Below are 26,820 nucleotides of genomic sequence, written 5' to 3'. Positions count from 1 at the left end.
CATATTTTTTCCCTTATGCATTTTATATCTATTGGGTTTGACCATATTAAAAATAAAAACTGATCTTTTAAAAATATACTTATTCATTTAAAATTATAATTTAAATTTTTATTACAAACACACTTTTCCAGTTTCTGGGATGTCTTGTCCCTTTATGCTATTATAGGCTTGAAGAAGATGTACCATCAAATTTTCTCCTTAGAAACAGTTCAAATCAGGTCCCTGGCATCAAAACATTGAGATGGGTTGATAAATGAATAGGGCATGGATAGGCAGTGAGATCAGGAATAAGGCAGAGCAAAATGTGCATCGTAGAATCTAGGGTGAGGGTCTTGGGTATCCTCTCTACAATTCTTTCCGTTTTTCTATATGTTTGAAATTTCTCATAATAAAATGTTGCGGGAAAATATAACAACTTAAAATAAATAGCATATTTAATTTTTTAATTATAGTCTCCAAAAAACAAAACAGTGAAAAGTGTGGCATTGTTTTATAAATATTTTTGCAAATCTCTTTAGTATTGGTTTAATATAACTGTATTCTCGTATCTGCATCTACATTCAATCTATTGGAATCACATATTATGTAGCCTTTGGAAAACTATTTACATAGTAAACCTATAACAGAATGAGAATCACAAAAGCAAATAATATCTTAGTATTACAGGGTCCTCTGGTTCTTTAATAACTGCTGTCCTGTTAAACTAGGTAATGAGAATAACACACAGTGCTTGGAACACAGTAACCCCTCAATAAACTGGAGTCATTTAATAAGACTATTTCAAACACGTCTGTTTTCATTTTCAGGCTACACATATAGCAATCTTCCTTGTGTTCTGAAATCTAAAGTACCAAATCACTTTAAGGAAAGAGTGCAAAAGTTTTTGTCAAATTTCGGTTATTTCTTTCCTTACTAAATCAAGGAAGGATTTACATTAGTTTTGGCTGTCTCTCTTTTTTTTATAAGATCAAAAATACCTGGTTGATAAATCATACAAATGCAAACAATGCATGGGCCTTTGAGGCTAAACTAAATTATAGCCCTGAAGCAAATGTTTTGATGTTTTAGGCTTCTGTAGTATTGAGCATCAACTCAGCTTTAGAGTTAAAAGGATAGCAGTTAATTTTTTCAATAAGTTTAGTTAGACAAATTCAAATTGCCATTTTTTTTTTTTTTTTTAATTTATTGGCTGTATTAGGTCTTCGTTTCTGTGCGAGGGCTTTCTCTAGTTGCGGCAAGTGGGGGCCTCTCACTATCGCGGCCTCTCTTGTTGCGGAGCACAGGCTCCAGACGCGCAGGCTCAGTAGTTGTGGCTCACGGGCCTAGCTGCTCCGCGGCATGTGGGATCTTCCCAGACCAGGGCTCGAACCCATGTCCCCTGCATTGGCAGGCAGATTCTCAACCACTGCGCCACCAGGGAAGCCCCAAATTGCCAATTTTATATGAGATCAATGGGAAAAATGCAATTCACAAATTTTCATGGAAAAGTGCAACTACTGTACAAGCTGGGCCCTCCATTTAGAGCATTCACTTCCTTGAGACAAGCTGAATGGAAACCAAACTATATGTATACCAAGCTGGTTCTTAGTAAATATGAACACAGGGCAAGGTAAGTTAGTACATAATGAAATATTTTATTGTATTTATTATTCTCTAAAATAATAGTCTGGTCAAGTAGAACCCTTATACCAAACCAAAATATTTTCCCAAGCAATGAATAGATGGGTACTACCAAAAATAACTTCACTATTATTTTTCCAAATTTCCACTGGTAATCGAATTCCCTTCTTATTGAGTAATATTCCTTTAAACATATATATTCCTTCAGTCAAATCTTATTTTAGTCTAGGATTTTCTTTGTCTTTTTAAAGAGACTTTAAAAGTATTTTTACTGATCTACATGTTATTTTTAGACTTTAACACTTAGAAATCATTACTTTCACGTTTAGTGTCATATCACTAATGCTTCTCAAATCCTGCCTACTGCATTAATATTCTCTAATTTACTCAAAGTGAACACACATGCATATATCACTATTTAAAAGCTTCAAAAGTCAGTACATAGAGAAAATGCCAAAACCTCAATGGTACTTTTAAAGGCAATCTAATTTTTATTTTCTTACATGAACTTATATAAGAAAGACTTAAATCCTGTGATGGAATTTTCCAACACTTTCTAGAACTACATAGGTTCAGAAAATTTTTCTATGAAAGAATTAAAAAAAAAAAATCATGGTATAGAAACAGGCAAAAAACTGAACAGAGATAGAACTCCTAGTTACTAGTCCCCTCTGCCATTTACAAGTCATGCACTTTTACGCAAGTCACATAAACCAGTGTGTCTCAGCTTATCTGTATAACAAGAAAATGGAACTGGTTAAATAACTATACAAGTTTTCGATTTTCTGATTTTCTCTTTCATATTTGAAAGAAAGAATACTTATGGTCCACTAAGAAGAGTGTTAGCTATAAAAATTAAATTGAAATTTCTTTTTTAAATGAGTTTTGGGACTTCCCTGGTGGCACAGTTGTTAAGACCCCACACTTCCAATGCAGGGGGCCCGGGAACTAGATCCCATATGCATGCCACAACTAAGAGTTCACATGCCACAACTAAGGAGCTGGCAAGCCGCAACTAAGGAGTACACATGCTGCAACTAAGGAGCTGGTGAGCCACAACTAAGGAGGCTGCCTGCCACAACTAAGACCTGGCACAACCTAATTAATTAATTAATTGATTGATTATTTTTTAAAAAATAAATAAAATGAGTTTTGCTCTGGTTTGCAGAACTTAGATTCTCATTAAATCATATAACAATTATTATAAATGTTTCAATTTGTAACAAAAAAGCAGTCAGTAAAAAACAGTTCCTGGAATTTAAAAAATAAAGGGCACTTAAAAAATAAATCCAATATGCTAAAATGTTAACATTGCTAGATCTGGATACTAGTCTGAGTACTTTTTATTTTCTATGTTTTTAAGACATAATTTTTTAATTGAACAGTATTCTGATCAAGTCAATAGCATAATAAATACAAGAAACCTTGAACATCTTAAAAGAATTAGAAGTGAATATACAAACTTTTCTTGTAGAAACACTGCTATCATTACTCCAATATTATTGTTTATTTGCTACTGATTTAATTTTAGAAAATGGAATGTTCTTACTAAACGTTCTTTACTATAATGGCATTCATCTGTGGACTATAAAACTCATTTACCAAATTGAAATTTTTACCTGGTAAAGCCTGGCACTCTTGTTGTCTCTGATCCCACTGGCAATTCAAGTTTAGTGAACAGCTTTTACAGCTGGTAAGTTTGTTACAAATCTGCTCATTTCTCACATGACATTTGGTATAGTTTTTCACAGACTAGAAAATTAAAAGATAAAGCATGTTATTTTTCACTTTTGTACAGCAATGACTCTTAAACTTCAGTGTATATATAAGTCACCTGGTGAGCTTTACAATACAGATTTCTAACACCAAATCCAGTTGTACTGAATCAGAATTTCTCTTACTCATTTCTTTATTTAAACAAAGTTCTTCGAATTAGAATGTGTGCTTACTGGAAAAACGTGCAAATTACACAATTTGAAACAGAAACCGTGTAATGAAAACCTATTCTATTGAATTTGATAACAGGTTTCCAATTCAATAAATAAAGCCAATGCACAAAGTCATTTCTCTCAATGATCACATGAAAGAATTCTAGTCATAATAAAACTATCATACAGACCCTTGGGAATGAAGTAGAAATGATGAGTAGGAAAACTTAAAGAGATGCTTTATCAAAATCCAATAAAATCTAAAAAGATAAATTATTTTCTCAATAACTCAAACTAATTTTACTTCTACAGACATTAAATAATGGTTTTGGTTAATTGATGTTTCTCCTGTATGTATCTGTCACATTTCCTTAATGGAGGTTGAAAAGAACCTGCAAAAGTTACATTTTGATCAGTCCTATTATACAACTATCATATTTCAACTAATTCCAGCTCTAAGAGGTTAAAGGTTAAAAAAGAAAAAAAAAGGCAACATAGGAACTTTGGTGTGAGCTCCCTGCATATAGGAACTTTGGTGTGAGCTCCCTGCATTTACCAAGGTTCAATATTTCACGTAATATTTTTAGCATCTATGATAATGAAAATCAAATTCTAAAATTTTGGGCTCAACTCTTCCTGTTACTCTTTTTTGAGAAAAAAAACAAAAAGGAAAAAAACACATGCTGCACCCTGAGGCCCCTTATATTTCAGTAGGCAGATATACTTACCTCAGGCTTTCTCATGTAAGGGTGTTAAATAGTTCTTTTCAACCAAAAAACTTAACAGTTAAAATTTGCTTATAACTCGCCCATATATAAAAATGGTTGAAGCAATTTTTATCCTCTTAGACACATACTTTAAAATGTCACCCATCAAATATTTATTTATAAACTACTATACTTTCCAACATAAAATACATTGCGGTCACCTCCATTTCAAAGATGTTAATTTCTTTAGAGCAAATTGCATATACTATAAGGTCACAGATTAAAAGTACATAGATACTAATGTTTATCTTATTCATCCTAAAAAAATCACAGAAGATACATTTTTTTAAAACCCAAATTACATTGCAACTCTTATTCAACCATCATGTTTTCATTAAGAACATACAAATTTTCTTAATGTTGTTTTTCTGATTCATAGCTTTTTGTTCTCATATAGCATATAAATCTTAGTAGTATTCTATACAATTATTATAGTTCCAAACATCTGTCAACTAACTGAAAATAAATTTACTTGAATCATCTGATAAATAAAATAACCTATAAAAAAGACAAGAAAAAAAATAAAATAAAATAAAAAAATAAAAAAGACAAGAGAATGGCTAAACAACATGTTAGAATAAGAGAAAGAATAACAGCTCAATGCCAATCTTTAGAATAACAGTGGTAACATCAGAGTCATCATCCAAATAACTCAACTGCTCTTCATTAAGAACAGTATAATCGGGACTTTCCTGGTGGCACAGTGGTTAAGAATCCGCCTGCCAATGCAGGGGACACAGGTTCAAGCTCTGGTCCAGGAAGATCCCACATGCCACGGAGCAACTAAGCCCGTGCACCACAACTACCGAGCCTGCGCTCTTAGCCCGTGAGCCACAGCTAATAAGCCTGCATGCCACAACTACTGAAGCCCGTGCACCCAGAGCCCGTGCTCTGCAACAAGAGAAGCCACTGCAATGAGAAGCACACGCAGCACAACAAAGAGTAGCCACTGCTCGCCGCAACTAGAGAAAGCCCGTGCACAGCAACGAAGACCCACTGTAGCCAAAAATAAATTTATTAAAAAAAAAAAAAAAGAACAGTATAATCATGTATTGATACTGAAACAGTACAATAGATGAAATTATATTTCAGTCACACACAGGGCCAATTTATTCAATGATGGAAGAAAGCTGACTGTTACTTTGAAACATGGCTGGCATTTTTTGTCCTAATGAACCAGATGCACATTAGTAAACAGACTATGAAGCATAACCATTACTCTACTCATCTTCATCCTAATATATTTAGATGTAAATTTAAAATGAAAATCTATAAGAAGTAAGGTTATTGGAGCTATTAGAGCACAAAATATGCAACTTGCAGTAAATATGACTAAATAATGAAATAGAATCTCAGTGGACATCATTTACACTAAAATCTCAGACCTTTCTGTATCCATTAGCATTTGGTTTAGCTTAATCATCAGACATTCTGATAAAACCGTCCAAAAGACACATTACATCAAAGTCTAAATTACAAGTGAGTACCATCTGCTCACTTATACTATCTCACCCAGTACTTTCCTTGTTAACACATCATTATCAAAAATAAACTGTAAAGCAAAAGGCCACTTTTAAAAATGAACACTTGATAACAATGTGCATAATACAATTTTTGAGATATGTGTATTTTCATATAGTGTAAATGTCTAAACACAAATTAACTCAGTTACCGAACAAAGCTTTAAGTAAAATCTGCTTGTAATTTTTATCTAATAACATTCTCCATTTTAGTCCCTTATTCCTATATTTTGTTTTACTTAGCTCCTACTTCCACATTATTCACTAATATAACTCCCATTAGATGAATATTATGCAAATATAAAAAAGTAATTCAAATTTTCAAAGTGAGTCATGTCATATTAACATTAAAACTCAAATAAAATTATCTATTATCATTACAGCAATTCCTCACTAAAAAGTATACACCAACACAATATGTATGAAAACAAAAGGGTTCAATTTGATTAGTCAATAATTCAAAATTTTCCTTCATTTTAAGTTTTAAATATTATTTTAGAATAGAATCATATAACTAAGTATTTTGAAATATGACTGGTTACTAAAGAAAAATTTTAGATGATAAAATAAAAACTTTTTACTTAGTTTTCAAATTCCCTTTTCTTTACCTTTTACTTCTGCCTGGTATCTTGGAAAACAAGTGGATAGTTTTCTTAATAAAAATTCAGAAAAAAGAAAAAATAATATGCATTTAGTTGAAAATCTGTATGCACACTATTTAGTTATTTAAGCTATACTCCAATAAGAGAATCTTTGACCCTACTAAACATAATTGTTAATACTTTAAAATTTTTTTCCTTCAACTTGTTGACATCTTCTAAAATATATGAGACATTTTGATGCTACCCACTTAAAAGGTTAATTTTTGCTGCTCTTAATCCATTTTAATCTATCATCAATATTAATTTTATAATTTTTTCAATACTCTTATCTATAATAGGGTCTCAACCTCATCACTAGTGAAATTTTGAGCCCGATAATTATTTTTTGTGGGAGGGCTGTTCATTCACTGTAGGATGTTTACCAGCATCCCTGGCTTTCTCCATAGTAGATGCCAGTAGCAGCCCCACAGTTGTGACAACCCAAAAAACACACATTGCCAAATGTCCCTCCGGGGGACAATATTGCCTAAGAGAACCAAATATCTAAAGACAGATAAAAGGAAAACTACCACTGTCAATACTTCAGATTAAACTTGCACACAAAGTATATAAACAAAACCTAAACCACACCACTATTAATGCATGTCTGACAAGAATCTCACGGAAATGACTTACTTATATAATATAATCCTTATATAATCCCATTTTCATCAGCACAGAAGATAGTGTTTATAGCTACAGTCTTTTTTTAAAAAAAAATTTTTGAAAGGATTTTCCCAACCTTATTTATGAAAAGAAGTAAAAGTTTCCAGATTCAAAATGGAAATCTAGACTGACAAATATGAGCAAGAAACTACAAGCTGAATTTACAACATACCAAGAAGTAGGTGATTTCCTACATATTTTCTAAATGTCTTTTTTTTTTTGAAGTATAGTTGGTTTACCATATTGAATTAGTTTCAGGTGTGCAACATAGTGATTCAACATTTTTAAAGATTATATACTCCATTTAACATTATTACAAAACAATGGCTATAATTCCCTGTGCTGTACAATATATCCTTGTTGCTTATCAATTTTATACATAGTAGTTTGTATCTCTTAATCTCATACCCCTATTTTGCCCTTCCCCCTTCCCTATTCTAAATATCTTGATACGGAAAGTGCTATTTTGTACAGTGTTACTAAATGGTAAGCTAATGATTATCAAGTAGCATGTTAGCTACAACATCATTTACCCATAAATACTAACCATACTGCAGTTACTGTTTGATGAAATGCATTTCTTGTCATCGCACCACTGGCACCCATTTGTATTGGCAGTACAGCTGGCACAATCTGCATATCTGTAACATCTGTCATCAGAAGCAGCTGTGATACAAATGGGAGAACACATCAGGATGAAAAAGAAAATGTCACACGTCTTAATTCACATATTTTTAACGTCTGTTAAGAATCACTAAGACATTTTTAAACCATAAATATAACCATCAATATCAAAATAAGTTCTTCAATATGAACTCAGTTTTGTAATTTAATTGGATTTAAAGGGATTTAGATACCTCCTAGACTCATCTTTATTCAGTCTACCAGGATCCTACAGCTATTTAAAATTTACACATTAAAATAAATAAATTAATTAATTAATTAAAATTTACACATTATGGAGGGAGAAAAAGATTTAGAGGTATTTTACTAAACAAAATATATTACTATATATCTAAAAGAAAACATTATAACAAATACTCATTGCTTATTATTCTTCATAAAGATATTTAGAGACATGACTTGATTAGCAAAGCTTGATTTGTTAATTGTAGCACCAAAAATGTATAAGAGCCCCACTCATTTAAAGAAAATTGAACAATTTTTATCCAAATCATTCTTCATAAATAAATACTTACTAGTAATTATTCATAAGTTTGATTTATTTATTCAATATTTTATAAGAAATATTAAATTATAACAAAACTCATCAAAATTCTAGAAAATTTTTAACTTTATGGTCTGCCTTGGCAATAATTCAGAAAGAAAAAAACTACCAAATGCAGAATAAATTACTTCATTTTATTTCTTTGAAGCATACAGTATATCTTAGAAAGGGTGTATTTGAAAGCATTTTTTACTTACATATGAAAATAATTCATATATATGGCCATGTTACATATACAAATTGATATATAAATATTACATACAGAATTCAAAAAAGAAAACTAAAAATAGCTAATAAAGATATTAAATTACTAATCACTGCTAAATTCAAACATTAATCACTGCTAAATTCAAACATTAGAATTCCTAATTAGAGGATTATGAGTTTTTAATTTCTGAAAGCTACTAAGGTAATTCTTACAAGCAGAATGCATTTCCATTTCTAGCCAAACAGAGAAGCTTTGTTCCAAATATAAGAAAGTAAAAAAATTTTTACCTGTTTTCAGAGGGCACTTTGCTCTAAGAATATTATTAGTATTCCCAGACTCCCAAGATTCACAGTGATTTTTATTCCAAATACATTTTATCCCTGGACCAGCATTTTTACAAAGTTCTTCATCTCTGAAAGCCTTGCAATTTGGAGGCTTGTATACAAGTATATCATTAAGGAGTACACTAGAAAATCCTCCAAATATATACATGGACCTATTAGAGACAAAATAAGAATCTTAATGAAACAATATTATGAAAAGTGTCTGTCTAATGTATTAGTTTTAAAAATAAATTTAAATACACATTTTACATTATCTTATCTAGTTAGGAAACAATTTTTTAGAAATATAAAGTAGCTGAATATACTATAATAAGATACACTTTAGACACTTTAGAAATGCTATATAGAATTATAATTTTTGAATACAAAGAATTTAGAAATTAGATAATAGAGTTCTTCATATAGTGTTTTACTATTCTCTTATAAAATAAAAAGACCAAGAGTAAAATTATCAAAAAGATTTTCAAAGTTTCAATTTGAAAAGCCGAGATGATTACTGAATTAATACTACCAATGCCAAAAAATTTGACATGCCCTCAAAACAGCCTAATTTTTGTTTCTAAAAATATTATTAACACAATGAATGGAAAAGATCAGAAAATGCTTCAAGAATATCTTTTATTATTTAAAAAAAGTAAAATAAAAATCAACCAAAATGCAGTTTTCAACAGAGACGCCCAGAGGTTTTATGTTTACGCTCTGAATTTCATTTATTTCAGTTTCAAAAGCTAACTGATATCAGTTACACAGCTTCATTGTGATTAAGTTCTGACTACTTTTAGTATTATATTGGAGAATTTTTATATAATTAGAATAAGGTAGTAATAAAATGAACTTATGAAAAATGTCATCATGAATTACAAATTTTAAGCTAATGAATGAATGATCTAGCATATTGTTTACTGTCACAAGTCCACATTAACGAACTTTTGCTATAGAAATAGCAAAATCATAATAACTTAAAGGATGAAGGTAACTTAATGATCATCCAGTCCAAACTCCCAGTGGATATAGCAGTCTTAAAGGCCAGAGAGGTTAAGAGACTTGTCAAAAGTCACACATTCAGTTATGACAGAACCAAAATGAGAATCTAATTCTTCTCACTTCCCTTGCTCTCCTCAAAAGAAATATGTGGCTAGCCTTTCTATCACTTCAGTCTGATCTTTTTTAAGGAAGTCATTCATGATCTGATCTCTGGAAAAAGGAAAGAAGGCAGCATGACTTTTTAAAAGAGTATCTGAAGTTCTATCTCAGCACCCTTCCTTTGATACTCCCCTGCCCCTTAAATAAATTTAAACAAAAAAGAAATGAAGGATATGGTTAATGAAGCAAAATTCATTCCGCGGTATTACAGGGATATATAAAATCCAATGTCATTAAGTACAAACAATAATTTTTTTAAAGAATAACAAAATATGTGGGTAGTATGACTGATAAATGTGCTTCTTTTACCCATTAATGACAACTGCAGAGTGTCCAAATCTGTTGACATCTCTATGAAGGTTTGGTTTCGGTAATATTTTCCATTCATCACAAGCTAGGAAAAGGAAAACAGCAAAACAAAAAATGAAATAAAAGAACTATTTAAGACAAATACTATAAAATAATCATTGGCCAAATAAAGATACAATACTTAAAATTAGGAAGCCTTTCATTAATTTTCCATGACCTACAATTTAGTATCATTACTCAACTAGCATTATTCCTTAAATAAAAATAACTTCTGCCTAAAATTCTCACAAATAATTTTACATGTATGAGAGTAAAGAAATCAAAGGAAAAAAATTAGATGAACTTTATATTGGAGGATAATTTCAATGACATATTTTATTAAATAAACCAAGAATCATATAGTAAAATTCATGAATGTCAATATTGGGCAAACCTATCAGAAAGTTAAATCACTAAATCAAATTTTACATGCATGCATGCAAAATTAAATGGAATATATAATACTCAATGAAAGAATGCCTAAAAATGGAATCATCAAAATAAAATATTTAAATCAGTTTAATGATTCGATATTTCAAAGGAATAGTTTTCATTTTATGTAAAGGAGAAGAGCTTTAGTTGCAAAAAATAGAAAAAAATGAAAAAAAAAAACCCTAAATAATTCATGAGCTACATAAAGACTATGGAAAGAAAAATGATTAAAGAAAACTGTTTATCATTTAAATATAGCCTCAGAATCGACACATATATTAATAGAGATTTTGAGATGTCAAATAATTCAGTATTCAGTGACTAGAAACATTCTCAGGACAGTGTTTTAGATTTTATCCTCTTAGACATGGCATATCTAAAAGCAGGCCTTGGTATTTAATACAAGCACATAGATGTAACAAGGTTTAAAACAAATTTATTTCATTTTTTGGTAACTTAGAGGCCCTTCTGAAACAAGAAAATAATCTCAAATACAATTAGTTGTAATGAATTACTTGTTCTCTTATATAAGTAATCATGTCTATTACACTAGAAATGAAATAATAAATTTGGCTTTAATTCAATATTATTACTAGTAAAGATCAAAGGAATCACAAAAACCAAAACCATAGTTTAGAACATTAAAATGGAAGACTGAGAGCAATAAAATATATCTTGAGTTATATCTCCCACAGTGTATTCTGAGGTTCACAAATCCACCCCAAAAGGGGTATTCCTTAGTTGATATAATCTCTCTCTTCAGTTCACAAAGTACATGAACCTATTAAATACTCTCAAAAGAGAGAGTACAAAAGCATAGAAGCCTAACTCTACTAATCCCAGTGTTTTCCCAATGTTTTATCCATAGAAGCACTTTTCACATAACACCTATTAACATTTCCAGGAGCCAAGGCTCTGAAGATCACATTTTGAGAACTACTATTATAAAGGCCTACACATAATATTCATAGTCTACCAATTTTATGCGTTAGAGTTCACTTAAGAAATGTACATTTCTTAAGTGTACATTATATGCATGCAGTAATATAAAACTTCCAAAGTGCTTTCATCTATATAACTTAAAATAGTCTGTATAAGAATCCAATGAGGCTGATGGAGCAGGTATCACCATATGCCAGAAATGAAAAATGAGACCTAGGAGAAGTTAAGCAATGTCCTTAAGGCCCATTAGATTACCTTTGTTTTTCTATAAATTATGTTTATGAATGCCTGATGTTATAAAAGTATATTGAATGGATTCTGAAAGATCATTCCCATTTGGAGAGAAGGGGTGACCTGTAAAAGGCACAGACTTTGACAAAGAAACAGATGAAAATGTTAGAGACAGATAATGAGTTAGGGCAGACAGATTTTAATCATTCCACCAAAACCCAACACACACACACACACACACACACACACCACATGGCCACTGATTCATAAATTGTGTGTTGAATATTGTGTGTTCCAACAACAGAATTAGAAACCTGAATGTGCGTCAAAGAAATGAAACAGAAAAGAGTCAGATGAAAGAGTAGAACTTCCAGAAATTAGGACTTCCAGAAACCAGTTTTTTATAAAAATCTCCAAAGAAGAATCATCTTTGGGACATGTGGAGTCCAGAAAAGAATGTGGCCCAACAATCTGAGCCTATCCAGGACTAAAGAATAAGTAATTTGGCCCAGCATCCAAAACAAATCAGCAGAAGGAGGGAAGAAAAGCAGATTTCCAAGATGAGAACCAGGGAAAATGCTCAGAAAAACCATTTAAGAAGTGAGTCAGGAAAAAGAACTGAGAGAATAAAGGCCAGCATTTACTAAAAATTAGGCCTTTTGAAGATTTCTTGTAACTCTATACTCTCTTTAGGGAAAAAGAAAAATTTTTAAGCACACAGAATAGTCTAAAGAATGTTACTATAAACACCTATATACCACTACCCAGATCTATCAAACCCAATATTTTACCACGTTTACTGTAGACTTTCTAAAGAAAGAAAATATTACAGATATGATCGAGGCTCCCTGTGTACTCCCTCTCAAATTCAACTGCTTTATGTCTTCTGTCTTTGGACACAACCACTATCCTATATTGGTTTATCAATGTTCCCATATTTATGATCTATATAGAGTATTTTTGTAGGTTATAAAACAATATAAATGGTATCAAACTATGGATTCTTCTCCACCTTGCTTATTTTGTTCAACCTATTGAGTTGTTTTTTGGTTTTTTAACCATTTTTAAGTGAACAGTTCAGTGACATTAAGTACATTCGCATTGTTGTGCACCATCATCACCATCCATCTCCAGGGTTTTCTTCATCTTGCAAAACTAAAACTCTGTACCCATTAAATAATAACTACCTATTCCCCTCTCTCCCCAGCCCATGGTAACCACTATTCTACTTTTTTGTCTATAAATTTGACTATTCTAAGCACCTCAAATGAAGGAATTCATACAGTATTTGTCCTTTTGTGACTGGCTTATTTCCCTAAGCATGTATTCAAAGTTCATCTGTGCTGTAGCATGTGTCAGAATTTCCTTCCTTTCTAAACCCTGAATAATTTCCATTGTATGTATATACGACATTTTCTTTATCCATTCATCCATATATGGATATGTAGGTTGTTTCCAGATTTTGGCTATTGTGAATAATGCTGCTAGGAACATGGGTGTACAGATATCTGTTCCTGCCCCTGATTTCAATTCTCTTGTGTGTATACCCAGAAGCAGAATTGCTGGATCATATGGTAATTATGTTTAACTTTTTGAGGAACCTCTATACTCTGTCCTATAGTGGCCACATCATTTTACATTCCCCCTAGCAGTGCACAAGGGTTCCAATTTCTCCACATCCTCGTCAACACTTGTTATTTTCTATTTCTTGATAATAGCCATCCTAATGGGTGTGAAGTGGTATCTCACTGTGGTTTTGATTGGCAATTCCCTAATGATTAGTGATGTTGGGCGTCTTTTTATGTCCTTATTGGGATATTTGTATATCTTCTTTGGAGAACTATATCTTCACCAAAAAGCCTGTACATTAACTTGGTCAAATTTATTGTTTTCCACCATAATTCAAAAAGAGACATGTACCACAATGTTCACTGCAGCACTATTTACAATAGCCTGGACATGGAACCAACCTAAATGCCTGACAGATGAATGGATAAAGAAAATGTGGCACATATATACAATGGAATATTACTCAGCCATAAAAAGAAACGAAATTGAGTTATTTTAGTGAGGTGGATGGACCTAGAGTCTGTCACACAGAGTGAAGTAAGTCAGAAAGAGAAAAGCAAATACCGTATGCTAACGCATATATACAGAATCTAAAAAAAAAAAAAAAAAAATGGTACTGATGAACCTAGTTGCAGGGCAGGAATAAAGAGGCAGACATAGAAAATGGACTTGAGGACATGGGGTGGAAGGGCAAAGCTGGGACAAAGTGAGAGCAGCATCGACATATGTACACTACCGAATGTAAAACAGTTGGCTGGTGGGAAGCAGCAGCATAGCACAGGGAGATCGGCTCGGTGCTTTGCGATGACCTAGAGGGGTGGGATAGGGAGGGTGGGAGGGAGACGCAAGAAGGATATGGGGACGTGTGTATGCACATGGCTGATTCGCTTTGCTGTGCAACAGAAACTAACATAGTATTGTGAAGCAATTATACTCCAATAAAGATCTATTAAAAAAAATTTATTGTTTTCCTTGTGATTTGTGCTTTTTATTCTTAACTCAAGATTGTAAAGATAATCTCTAATTTTCTTCAAAGGATGTACAGTTTGGCTCTTACTATTCTGATCTTCAATCCAGTTGGAAGTTATTTTTGCATTTGTTGCATGGATCTAACTTAATTTTCCCCATATACAATATTTCCCAGATTTTTCTCAGTATATTTCCATATACCAATTGCCCAGAACCATTTTTTGAGCATTTATCCCTGACCCACTAATTTGTGTCTCATTTGACTTCTGTACTGCTGTGGTTTGTTTTTATTCCACTTGTTTTTAACTAAAGATATATATATGCAAAGTTTAAAAGCAAATAATCCCACAAGGCTCATCACAGGAAAGTCTCCTCCTCCCTATCTATGGGCTATGGAAGCCCGAAATTGAAAAGCACATAGTTGCTTCTAATAGTTAAAAAACATTTTTAATTACTATTATAATATTATATAAAATTAACTGAAGAATTCATCAAACCTTTTATAGTCTTTTTAAATAGGTAAAGATTCCTAAAGTAAGTGGCGGCCATGACCTTTACCTAATAAAAATAACATGCTAATTGCTTATCAATGCTATAAAATATTTAACTCTCAAAACAACTCTGAGGAGTAAATATTTTTGTCACCATGTTTTAAATAAGGAAAAGAGTCTTTAGAAGTTAGGTAACTTCCTTAAAGTCATTAAATAGTAAAGTCAAATCAAAACCAGATCTCCTTAACTTCTTTACGTTATACTGCCTCATCACACCATCAAAATATCCTTTTTGATATAAACATTAACTTCTTGAAAATAAAAACACGATAATACAGTTTTTAAAAAAGTACACAAGTCCCTGCAGAAGAAAAACATTACAGTACAGTAATAAAAAAAAATTATACATTAAGAGCAATTAACTCAGACAAATAATAATACGACCCAATTCTACTTCAAGAAGTTCTTTGCCTTTTAATATATGTGGTCGTAGGAGGTGAAGGCTTTATTACTATCTCCAGGACATAACCTCCAATTATACTAAACGTTCAAAAATAATTACACACAATATTTGTGATAGACTTTGGTGCTGCTCAACAAATATTCCAGTTGTCGTCCTTAAGGCCTAGGCAAAATGATACTCCCACACTCCTTAGAAGTTGGATGTGACAATATGACTTGTTTTAGTCAAGGAAATGCAAGCTAAAGTGATAATTGTATTTCTGGATGGAACCATTTAATTACCAATGAAAGAAAATGCAATTTAGCCCTGGTCCCTAAGTGATGACAGTAAGCAAATCTGCCCTCCCCACCAACACTAGACATGTATGTACCATGGGTGAAAAATAACCTTTTATTGGTGTTAAGAATAAGACCCTGACACATGGGATGGGAACATCTGAGTTGATGCCCTGAAAATCTCCCCCAATTTTGCATTCCCAAATTTTCCTGAATCTTCTGAGACTGCAGAAGTGGTCTACCTTACTGTACTGAGAGACAGTACTCTACCCTTGCTCTGAACCCAGTGCAGCAGCTTCCCTCCAGTAACACCTGTACCCTAGCTCAGAATCTGCTCACACCTTCCCTATTGGTCACTGGGTCTATAACTTGGCTCAGCATAACGCAGCCTGTTACATTCTGGGACTGCTAAGAACAGAAAGGGACTACATCTCAAAGGATCTGTAAGACCTAGATAGCATATATTGGCAGAAGTTGGGGGGAATACACACGGTTCTAGATTCTGAAGGGAGTTTGATCAAAAGCATCAGAACCTTACATTGGATTAGGAAAAAATTATTTATTTATTTAAAAGCACTCTCCAAGATGCAGGATTTAGGATTTATCCCCTTATAAGAACCCTGGGAGATGGTGTGAGCTCACTATTAAGATGACTCCTATACACAGCAAAGGAAACCATCAACAAAATGAAAAAGTAACCTACTACTGAATGGGAGAAAATATTTGTAAATCATGTATCTGATAAGGGGTTAATATCCAAAATATATAAAGAAATCACACAACTCAATAGCAAAAATACCCAAACAACATGATTTAAAAACAGGTAGAGGAATTGAAGAGATATTTTTCCAAAGAAGACACACAAATGGGCAACATGTACATGAAAAGGTACTCAGCATCCCTACTCATCAGGGAAATGCAAATCAAAACCACAATGAGATATCACCTTACACCTCATAGAATGGATATCACCAAAAAGGCCAGAGGTGGCAAATGTTAGCAAAGATGTGGAGAAAAGGGAACCCGGGTGCACTGTCAGTGGGAATGGAAATTGGTAAAGCGACTATGGAAAACAATATGGAAGTTCCTCAAAAAACTAAAAATCGAACTGCCACATGATCCACCAATCCCACTTCTGGGTATATACCCAAAGGAAATGTAAACAGGATAACAAAGAGATATCTGCACTCCCATGTTCATTGCAGCATTATTCACAATAGCCAAGATACAGAAACAACCTAAGTGTCCGGCAATAAATGAATGGATAAAGATGTGGTATATATATACAATGGAATATTATTCAGTCATTTGAAAGAAGGAAATCCTGCTGTTTGTAACAACATGTATGGAGCTTGAGGGTATTATGCTAAGAGAAATAAGCCAGACAGAAAAAGACAAATAACAAATGGTATCACTTACATGTGAAAACTTAAAAAAAAAACAAAGTCAAACTCATAGAAACACAGAGTAGAAAAGTGGTTTCCAGGTATGGGGGAAATAGGGAGAGGTTGAGGAAAGGGTACAAACTTTCAGCTATAAGATGAATAAGGTCTGAGGATCTAATGTATACTTGGTGACAACAGTTGCTAACCCAATATTGTACAACTGAAATTTGCTGAGTAGAACGTAAGTGTTTTCACCAAAAAGAAAAAAGATGAACATGTGAGGTAATGATGGATGTGCTAATGAACTAGATGTGGGGGGATCCTTTCACAATGTATATTTATATCAAATCATCAGAATGTACACTTTAAATATCTTACAATTTTATCAATTACACCTCAGTAAAGCTGGGGGAAAAAAAGATGACTCCTAGAAACATGGAAAAATACAGTCTAAATGCCAGAATTGTCATAGCAAACACTAAAAGCAGGGGTTAAGTCTAGGAAAGTGGTGCTGTCACTGTTGGAAAAAGCAGCATGTGTAATATATAGAAAGCCCCTGTGAAATAATCCCAGTGCAGACCCTACACACCTGCCAAAGGCCATGCCATATGCAGTGGAAATTTTTATACCTCTAGTCTTGTCATGTTATTGAGCCCTGGCAGAGATGGAGTGCTTCACATGTATTATTAAGTGACCATGTGCTCAGAGTTTTCTATCATGATATACTGTATAACATCAGAAAACCCACCAGGTCGTTTTACCTACAGCAGGGCCAGAACGTATGTCATTTACCGAAGCCATGAAGAATGTGATGGTGAGAGGGATACCGGCATCACTGAGAAAGCGGTGGCTTTCCTTCATAGACCAAAGCTGATGGTATGAAAAACTGTAACAGAACTGTGCTCAGCGATGGAGACAATAGGAGAATAGAGGCCAGCTGGTGACACTTAACCATCAGAATCCAATCCAAGTAGAGAGCCATTACTGTAATAAGCAGCAAGATCGAAGTGTCAGTCAAGAGGACTGACCTATTGAGAATTATAGAGATGTTTAATAGAACACAGCATCCCTAGAAGTAAAACAGATGGGCAGCCAACAAGGGTACTACCTAACTTATATCATCAGAAGAAATCAAGGATAAACGATCAGAAAGCTGATGGCAGATGCTGCAATAAAAAGTCATAATTCATTGCTCAATTTCTGGATTTGAGCCACTTTTTAAATCCAGAGCTGATACATTTAAAAGTCTGGGGCCCAGGAGGAAGGACCCTGTAATACCACAGCAAGTATACATGGTAACAGTGTCCCTAGTTCTTCCTCAAAGGTACCAATGGTCATTTCATTGGGTAACCCTAGCCTAGAGAAAAAAGCAACCACAAACATTGCAAGTACTGCTGGACACAAGGTCTGAGTTGACACTGACACATCATGGCCTCTCTTTATAGCAGGGATAATATGGGAATGATGAAATTAATGGCATCCTGGCCAAGGTTCTTCTCAAAATGAGCCAGTGGGTCCGCAGACCTATGTAGTGGTCATGTCCTAAGTCCCTAGATTAATAATTGGAATAGACATTCTTGGCAAATGGAACCACCCCAACGTTGGGTCCTTGGCTGTTAACAGTGGAAAAGATCAAGTTGAAGCCTCTGGAACTGTTACCCCCTGGATAATATAATAAGTTTTAAAATAATGTTGCATTTCAGAGGGAGTGAATAGCATTAATTAGTATTATCCTGAAGCATGTAAAGAATGCTCGATAATGTACCCCCTCAAATTGTTTAAATTACCAATCTGGCCCCTGTAAACTAAACAAGGCCTGGAAGATGACAATAGCTCACTAACAAGTAGTAGCCCAAACTGCAGGCACCACGCAAGATGTGTATCTTTGTTAGAGCAGATTAACATGGCCACTGATTTGGCAAATGTGTTCTTTGCTAACCCTACCAGAAAAGAGGACCAAAAGCAGTATGCATTCATATGGAATAGAATAGGATACATCACAATTTTGCCTTGGGATTATGTTAACTTTTGTCAGAACACACTTGGCCCAATTGGACATCTTGCAGAACATTTCATGTTTCCACTACATTAATGGCATCATTCTAATAGTGCCAGATGAACAAGAACAGTTAATGCAGTGGAGGCCTTGTTAAGACATATATGCTTCAAAGGGTGGAAGATAAAACCTACAAAGATTCAGAGACCTTCCATGTAGTAAGCTATTTAGGGGTCTAGAGGTCAAGAGCATTCTGAGACAGCTCATCTGAACTGAAACACCAACTATTACATCTTTCAACTCCCATTGCAAGGAAGAAAGCGAACATCTGATAGGTCTTTTGGGGTTCTGAAGGCTGTATATTCCACTCCTGGGAATACTGTTCAAGCCCATATACTGGAAAATATCAAAGGCTGCCGGCTCTGAGTACACGCCAGGGCAGAAAATAGCTCTGCTATAGGTCCAGGACACACTGCAAACAGCCCTGCAACTAGGGCCACATGACCCAGTAGATACTATAGTTATTGGAGGAGTCACTGTTAGAAAAAGAAGCATGTGGAATATATAGAAAGCCCCTGTGAAAGAATCCCAATGCAGACCCAACACACATGTCAAAGGCCATGCCATCTGCAGTTGAAAATTTTATACCTCTATTCCCACCACACTACTGAGCCCTGGCAGAGATGGAGTGCTGGACATGGGTTATTAGGTGACCATGTGTTCAGAGTTTTCTATCATGAGCTGTCTCTGTCATCAGTAATCACGGGAACATAAAGTGGAAGCTGCACCCAAGATGAAGCATGAGCAAGAGCACAGTGCACAAGCAATGTGCATGAGCTGGTAGCTCAGACCTAGTGCCATCTACCCCTGCTGCCCCCGCACCCATCCCGCATCTTACAGCTATGGCCGTATGAGGAATCCTTTGTGCCCAGATAACAAGAAGAGGAAAATGAAAATATGTAAGCTTCGTACGTGGCCGCAATTCAAAAATGGTTATCACTTACAAGACAGCTTCACTCAGGGGTGGCCTGGAAGAACAGCAGAAAAGGAAAAAGCCTCCCAATTGGGTAGGCCTTTGAGAAGTGTGCCTCATGTACATCGTGTGGAAAGAGAAATGGCCCAGGAGCAGTAGTTAATGACCTAGCTGGCTGATCAGGAGCCTAGAAGCAGAAATATTTAAGATCAGAGACAAGGAGGTCCTAGAGTAGAGACATGTGGATGAATATATTTGAACGAGCATGAAATGTGAAGATCTCTGTGATACAAGCTAAAGGCCATCAGAGAGCATCCAACATGGAAGAGACGCTAAACAACCAGTAAACAATTGACTGAGACAGCTAATGTCAGTCTCTATCGCAGGACACCTCGGTGCCAACAAAATGAGCACATGAACTAAGTAGCCATATGGCAGAGATGGAGGCCATCCAGGAATGCAATAACATGGGCTCCTTCTGAAAAAAGCTGATGGAGTTACTCTTCCACTAAATGTCCAACCTGACAGCAAGATATCAGTCCTGATCCCCTGATAAGGCCACTCCCCAAGAACACTAACTGGACATTTGGTGGCAGGTTGACTACGTTGGGCCCCTTCCACTCTGGATGGGCCAACATTTCATTATGACAAGAATACATATTTTGAGGATGCATTTGCTTTTTCTGCCCACAGGGTCTTAACCAGCACAACTATCTTAGAAATTATGAAATGTTTGATTAACCAGCATGGGATCCCATGTAATCAGGAGACACACTTCACAGAAAAGGAGGTACAGAAATGGTCCTATGACCATGAAATCCACTGGATCCCAAACCACACAACCTGACAGAGATTTTGACAGGCACAACTGAAGCACCAGGATGCAGGATACACCTGAACTAAAGACCTTTAAATAGTGCTGTGTCCCCAGTAGGAAGAATATATAGGTCCAAAAACCGGGGAGTAAAAGCCACTTCTTGTGGCCTCATATTCAGTTACAAGGTTGGGAAATTTGTGCTCCTCATCCTGCAATTCTGGGTTCTGCAGGATTAGAGGTCCTATTCCCCAAAGGGAAAAATATTCTGGCAGAAGAAGTAGCAATTAACCATTTAACTGTAAGCTACAGTTGCCACTTGGGTACTTCAGGCTCCTTGTGTCAAGGGACCAGCAAGCAGGCAAAAAAGGAGTAGCATCTTGGCAGGGGTAATTGGCCCCGACCATCAAAGGGAGGGACTGCTGTTACAAATAAGGGCAGGGGAATATATTTGGGACACAGATGATCCATTTAGGTGTTTCTTGGTATCCCTTTGCCAAGTGTGATGGTAAATGGGCAAGTACAATAACCCAGACTAGAAGGTATATGATGATCAGGAGCTCAAATACCTAAGGGGGAGGGAGTGGGTCATGCTACCAGGTAAGACACAGAGACCAGAAGAAGTGCTAGCTGAGGGTAAGGGACATGAAAAAACAATGGATGAGGGACATGGTGAATATCAGTTGCAGCCCTGAGACCAGCTACAAAAGCCAGAGCAATAATCTAGGCTCCCACCAGGGAGAAAGGCCCACTGGAATCCTGGAGGAGTTGTTTAACAAACATATTTGAAGAAGTGGGCTAAGTGGCCCAAAGAATGAATTGTGATGAACATGGAAAGGCACTGGCTAAATACACCTTCAGGGAAGGACTTATCAGTGGACACCATTCAGCTGCCAGCCCCTGCAGAGACTGCCTTAGCTACAGAGAGCTTCTGCACCCAAGGTCCTGGGAGTGACCCTCGTACAATGACCGACCAAGACCTGTTTTATCCTAAAGAGGGACAACTCTGAGGGGCATTTCAACTCCAGAGTTGTCCTGGAGTTGGCTGAGGATGTTAAGTCTGCTTGACTTTTACTTTTCGCCCAATCCTGTTTCTTCCCCTCCCTTTTACAAATGTTCAATCCAAGGACCTAGTAAGTACCCTGAACACTAAACTCTGTCTCAGAGTTTGCTTTTCAGAGAACTGTGACAGGATTGTTTGTTACCTCAGTCTAACATAAACCGTACTGACTGATACAATACAGTAAGTGTGAATATTCCTCTACAGTGTCTTAAAATAGCTGGCAAATTGTTTTCAACTCACAAAATTGTTTAGGAAGAAGAGAATTTAACTTGCAAGCTTATGAAAAGCTAGTTGAGGTACGCAACTTTTGCAACTATAGGGACATTTCATGCTTGCTGATATATGCCCACCTGCCAGGATTTTTCAACAGAATGAGAAGAGAAAAACATAGGAGCAGCTGCAGCAAATACACGTTCCACTTATCCCTTGCAGCTTTTTCAATAATGACTAAACAGAATGTTGGGTTAGATAAATTCTGTTGCTGAGTTTTCAAATACTTGATCAGGATTCTCTGTAAAACACAGGTTAGTTTTCCTGTAAAATGTAGAAGGTATCAAATGCCTTAAAGCTCAGAATTAAATTAATATAATTTGTTTACACATAGTCTCTTTCCATTCTTACAATATAAACTCTCTTACATTATTAACATCTGACTGCAATCTATAATATTTTTTGCCAAGAAGAAAATATATTTCCAGAACACTCATGTCATTATCACTTCACAAACAGTTCAAGGCTAGACAAACTAAAGCAAATTCCAAAGTTACTGACATCATGAAAATTGACAGAAATACCATCCCATACTGACAGAAAAGCCACACAGCAATAAAGACCACAGTAAAATATACTCTCTAGAATATAGACTTTTAAAAAAATCTGTACTACAAGGCACTAAATATTTATTTAAAAACCTTATACACTCAATAAGCATAAGATCAAGAAATTAGAGTTACTATTCTCTCAAACACAAATCTCAGCAATCAGAATACTGTGCCGTTAGGACTATTCACATATGAGAGACAACATAATTACATTAAAAACATATGCTGAAATCTAGAGACAGGTTTATTTTATCAATTATGCATAAAATAGTACAGGTGAAAAATGCACATTCATTGGCTAATTTTTCTGCAAATACTCATATTCTTTTATGAAAATATGCATCTATAATACTTTAAAGACACATTTTTAAAATTCTTTTTTAAATTTATTTATTTATTATTTTTATCTATGGCTGTGTTGGGTCTTCGCCTCTGTGCGAGGGCTTTCTCCAGTTGCAGCAATTGGGGGCCACTCTTCATCGCGGTGCGCGGGCCTCTCACTATCTCGGCCTCTCTTGTGGCGGAGCACAGGCTCCAGACGCGCAGGCTCAGTAACTGTGGCTCATGGGCCCAGCCGCTCCGCGGCATGTGGGATCCTCCCAGACCAGGGCTCGAACCCGTGTCCCCTGCATTGGCAGGCAGACTCTCAACCACTGCGCCACCAGGGAAGCCCTAAAATTCTTTTAATATTTCATTTGAAACACCAGTTCTTACCTGTCTTAATAGCATATTTGAAATACATTAAAAAGAGTACATATGTTGTAGGTATAAGACTCAAAACTAGATGAATACAAAGAAAAACTTTTATTAACCATTTGGATACTTACGTAATAGAAAACCAAATTTCTGGATGTTGCCAAAAATCTTTCCCCACCTTCCCCTGAAATGCTGATGTTTCACTGGGTCCCCCTCCCCCAGGTAAAAATTTATCTTACTATTCTAAAAGGTGCACACTTTTGCTACCCACAGTTACACACCCACAGTTTCTCTCAGGATTTTGTCCTCTGGCATTCATTCCATAAATATTTATTTAGCTTCTTACCCTCTGCCAGGCAAAGTGGGCATCACTATTTGACAATCAATCTTAAATGAAATGATTTTATCATGTTTTAACATACAGTGTTATTTCCCGTTGGCTTCAGTAAATAGTCTTGAGGTAATAAATTATATTTATAGATTCCCTGATAATGAATCATACTTGAAATCCTAGAATAATTCCTACTTGGTCATAGTTTATTATAATTTTGAAACTGTTGAATTCTATTTGCTAATATTTTATTTTAGATGTTTGATTCTATATTCATGACTGTTTTCCCTGCCTTCTTCCCCAGAGGTTTTGTTGAGACATTTCAACACTTTTCTTTCAGTGTATATTCTATTTCAAGAATCTTTATTTAGCAATTTTTGTATTCAAAACAATCTCTCAAAATGCTTATAGATCTACTAAGAGAGATTCATTGTTCGTTACTCTTCTTGCTTCTCTACCTTGAGGTCACTGATTAAATATACTGATAAAACTAATTTTCTTGAGTGTCATGCTACATTAACAAATATTATATGCCTTTTTTCCCAATTAAAGATCTTTCAAATTTTTTTCCTGTTAAATCAGGAAAACATCAATATATAGTACAGTGGTAGAATCAAAAGAACTTTGAACTTAGATTTGGGTTCAAATTCTGAATACACCATCCTACAACCTATGCAAGTTTGGGTCTAACCATGCTAAATCACAGTTTCTTCCTGTATGAATGAATATAATAGTACACGCTACACAGATGTTATGAGAATTACATCATAAAGCATATGTAAAGTGCAAAACATTACAGGAAGCTTTCGGCGAATGTTAGTTCTCCCTTTTCACAAAACGAAAGGTCGCTTTTTCCCTTACTTACTGGCCTCTTTTTTAAAGAGAAGTAACTACTATTTCTTCTACACAATAGTTTATTATAGAAAGAAAAAGAGAACCTTGAGCAAAGGATACAGTAAAGCTTAAAACAGTCAACAGTTGGCTAAATTCATTGAAAAAGGGGTATGATGATTTTAAGAGTGTTTCTTACAGACCAAGAAACAAATGGGTTTTTTCAGGTGGCAGGGCAAGGAGTGCTGCTTTTGTCAAGGAAGAGCCCTAAGGAGTTAACAGAGCGCAGAGAGAAATACTGATTAACAAAGAGAGGGACAATAAAATAACCTCCAGAAAATAAAAATAATTATAAACATGAAGAGCGAGCAAGTTTGAATTTTTATAGTTCTGCTGGATTGTTCAAAAAAATTAAATACTTAGATGTTTTAATCTGAATATGATTTTTTAATGAAATTATGTGCCTTACAAAATTGTATCCATTATACTGGTGTGTGTGTGTGTGTGTGTGTGTGTGTGTATACACACACACACACACACACACACCCCCGTATCACTCTACAGGGTTGTACAAAAACATGTATACTATGTTTCATAAACTAGTTAAGTGTTTTGCTTTCTGCAAGATATATTTCTGATATAAATCTGACTCCCTATCCTATTCTGAAATAATCTAACTCAACAAATTACATTTTCATGACTCTACTATATTTTTGAGGAAAAAAATTATGATCAATGTATCTATGAGTTATCCTTCATCTTGTACATTCTCTTACCCTTAGGTAAATTTTCTTATTGAAGAAGAATAACTACCATTTGTAATTAAAAGTATCATAATAATATGTTAGGCCTACTGAAAATTCTATAATAGCTATTAATTTGATGATTCTGAAATACTGTCTCAAGATTCAATCCAATTTTAAGGTATGTTTCAATTCAGGAAAATCTCTCATTCGTAAATGTTGATATCTTCAGTCAAACCACCAAAAAGATGGGTAGTTTACTAAAGAGATATGAAAAATATACAGACTACTTGATTCCTTTTTTTCCCACTGACCCTAGAAAACTAAATTTTATGACACTACTTTCCACAGTCAAGTAGTTTATAAGTATAAATATGTCTAGGGGCTTCCCTGGTGGCGCAGTGGTTGAGAATCTGCCTGCCAATGCAGGGGACACGGGTTCGAGCCCTGGTCTGGGAAGATCCCACATGCTGCGGAGCAACTGGGCCCGTGAACCACAACTACTGAGCCTGCGCATCTGGAGCCTGTGCTCCGCAACAAGAGAGGCCGCGATAGTGAGAGGCCCGCGCACCGCGATGAAGAGTGGCCCCCGCTTGCCGCAACTGGAGAGGGCCCTCGCACAGAGATGAAGACCCAACGCGGCCAAAAATAAATAAATAAATACTGCTTTATAAATATGTCTAATAACCTGAGATCAACTCAGTGAGACATGCTTTTCCACTGCATCTTTAGTCTCATTATGTACTAGAAGGCTATCTTTACCAGAAAGATCACTTTAATCTTGAATCAGGTGCAATAATGATACCACTAACAATAACAAAATATATATTAATAAAATTTTCAGGTTTGAAATGTCTTCGAGTTAGATTTACAAACTAGAACATTAAGTAACGTATCATTGTATACGTAACAGTCCATCCAGTCTTATTCGCCAGTCCTGGCTCCATTATCAGTTGCACTTGAGTCACTTTTTAAAAATATAAATACCCAGTGCCTAATCTAAGAGGATCAGGTTATAGAGGTCTGATTTTTCTCCCTTCAACCTTCAAAGGGAATGCCAAGGTACAGCCATGTTTGAAAATCACCATTATATGCCTTCTACATCGATCATGTATAGTATAATGAGAACTGGGAAGGCAAGGTTATGTCCTCAAAGATTAATGATATTGGCTATATAAAATTTACTATGGCAGTAGGGCTGAAATAGTACATTTTAGAGCAATGAAAAATTAGTATTAGCATACATATTTTTATTGTTTAAACATCATAGAACACAATCAGCTAAATCTTCAGGTGCATTCCAGTTAAATATGCCATAAAAGTCCCAGTGTACTGTACAAAAGAGAAAAACTAGCAACACAACGCTTTTTCCCCCAAGAGGA

The 26,820-nt window shown here is 34.9% G+C and overlaps 1 protein-coding gene across 6 annotated transcripts in view; it reads right to left on the bottom strand.

The window, feature by feature from the left end:
- Nucleotides 1-26,820, bottom strand: part of ATRNL1 (attractin like 1) — a 705,133-nt gene that overhangs the window by 558,277 nt on the left and 120,036 nt on the right. For all 6 annotated transcript variants that reach the window (XR_014249113.1, XM_082407780.1, XM_082407777.1 and 3 more), the window contains 4 exons: nt 10,375-10,459; nt 8,866-9,074; nt 7,690-7,808; nt 3,240-3,372 (listed from right to left, as the gene is read on the bottom strand). Coding sequence is in view for 5 of the 6 variants with exons in the window: in XM_082407780.1 (XP_082263906.1) it covers nt 3,240-3,372; nt 7,690-7,808; nt 8,866-9,074; nt 10,375-10,459 (546 nt within the window). In the remaining variant the exon portion in view is untranslated. The remainder of the gene's footprint in view (nt 1-3,239; nt 3,373-7,689; nt 7,809-8,865; nt 9,075-10,374; nt 10,460-26,820) is intronic.

Source organism: Balaenoptera borealis (assembly GCF_965194805.1).
Source record: "Balaenoptera borealis genome assembly, chromosome: 10".
Lineage (NCBI taxonomy): Eukaryota > Metazoa > Chordata > Mammalia > Artiodactyla > Balaenopteridae > Balaenoptera > Balaenoptera borealis.
This window is presented reverse-complemented; position numbering and strand designations above follow the sequence as displayed.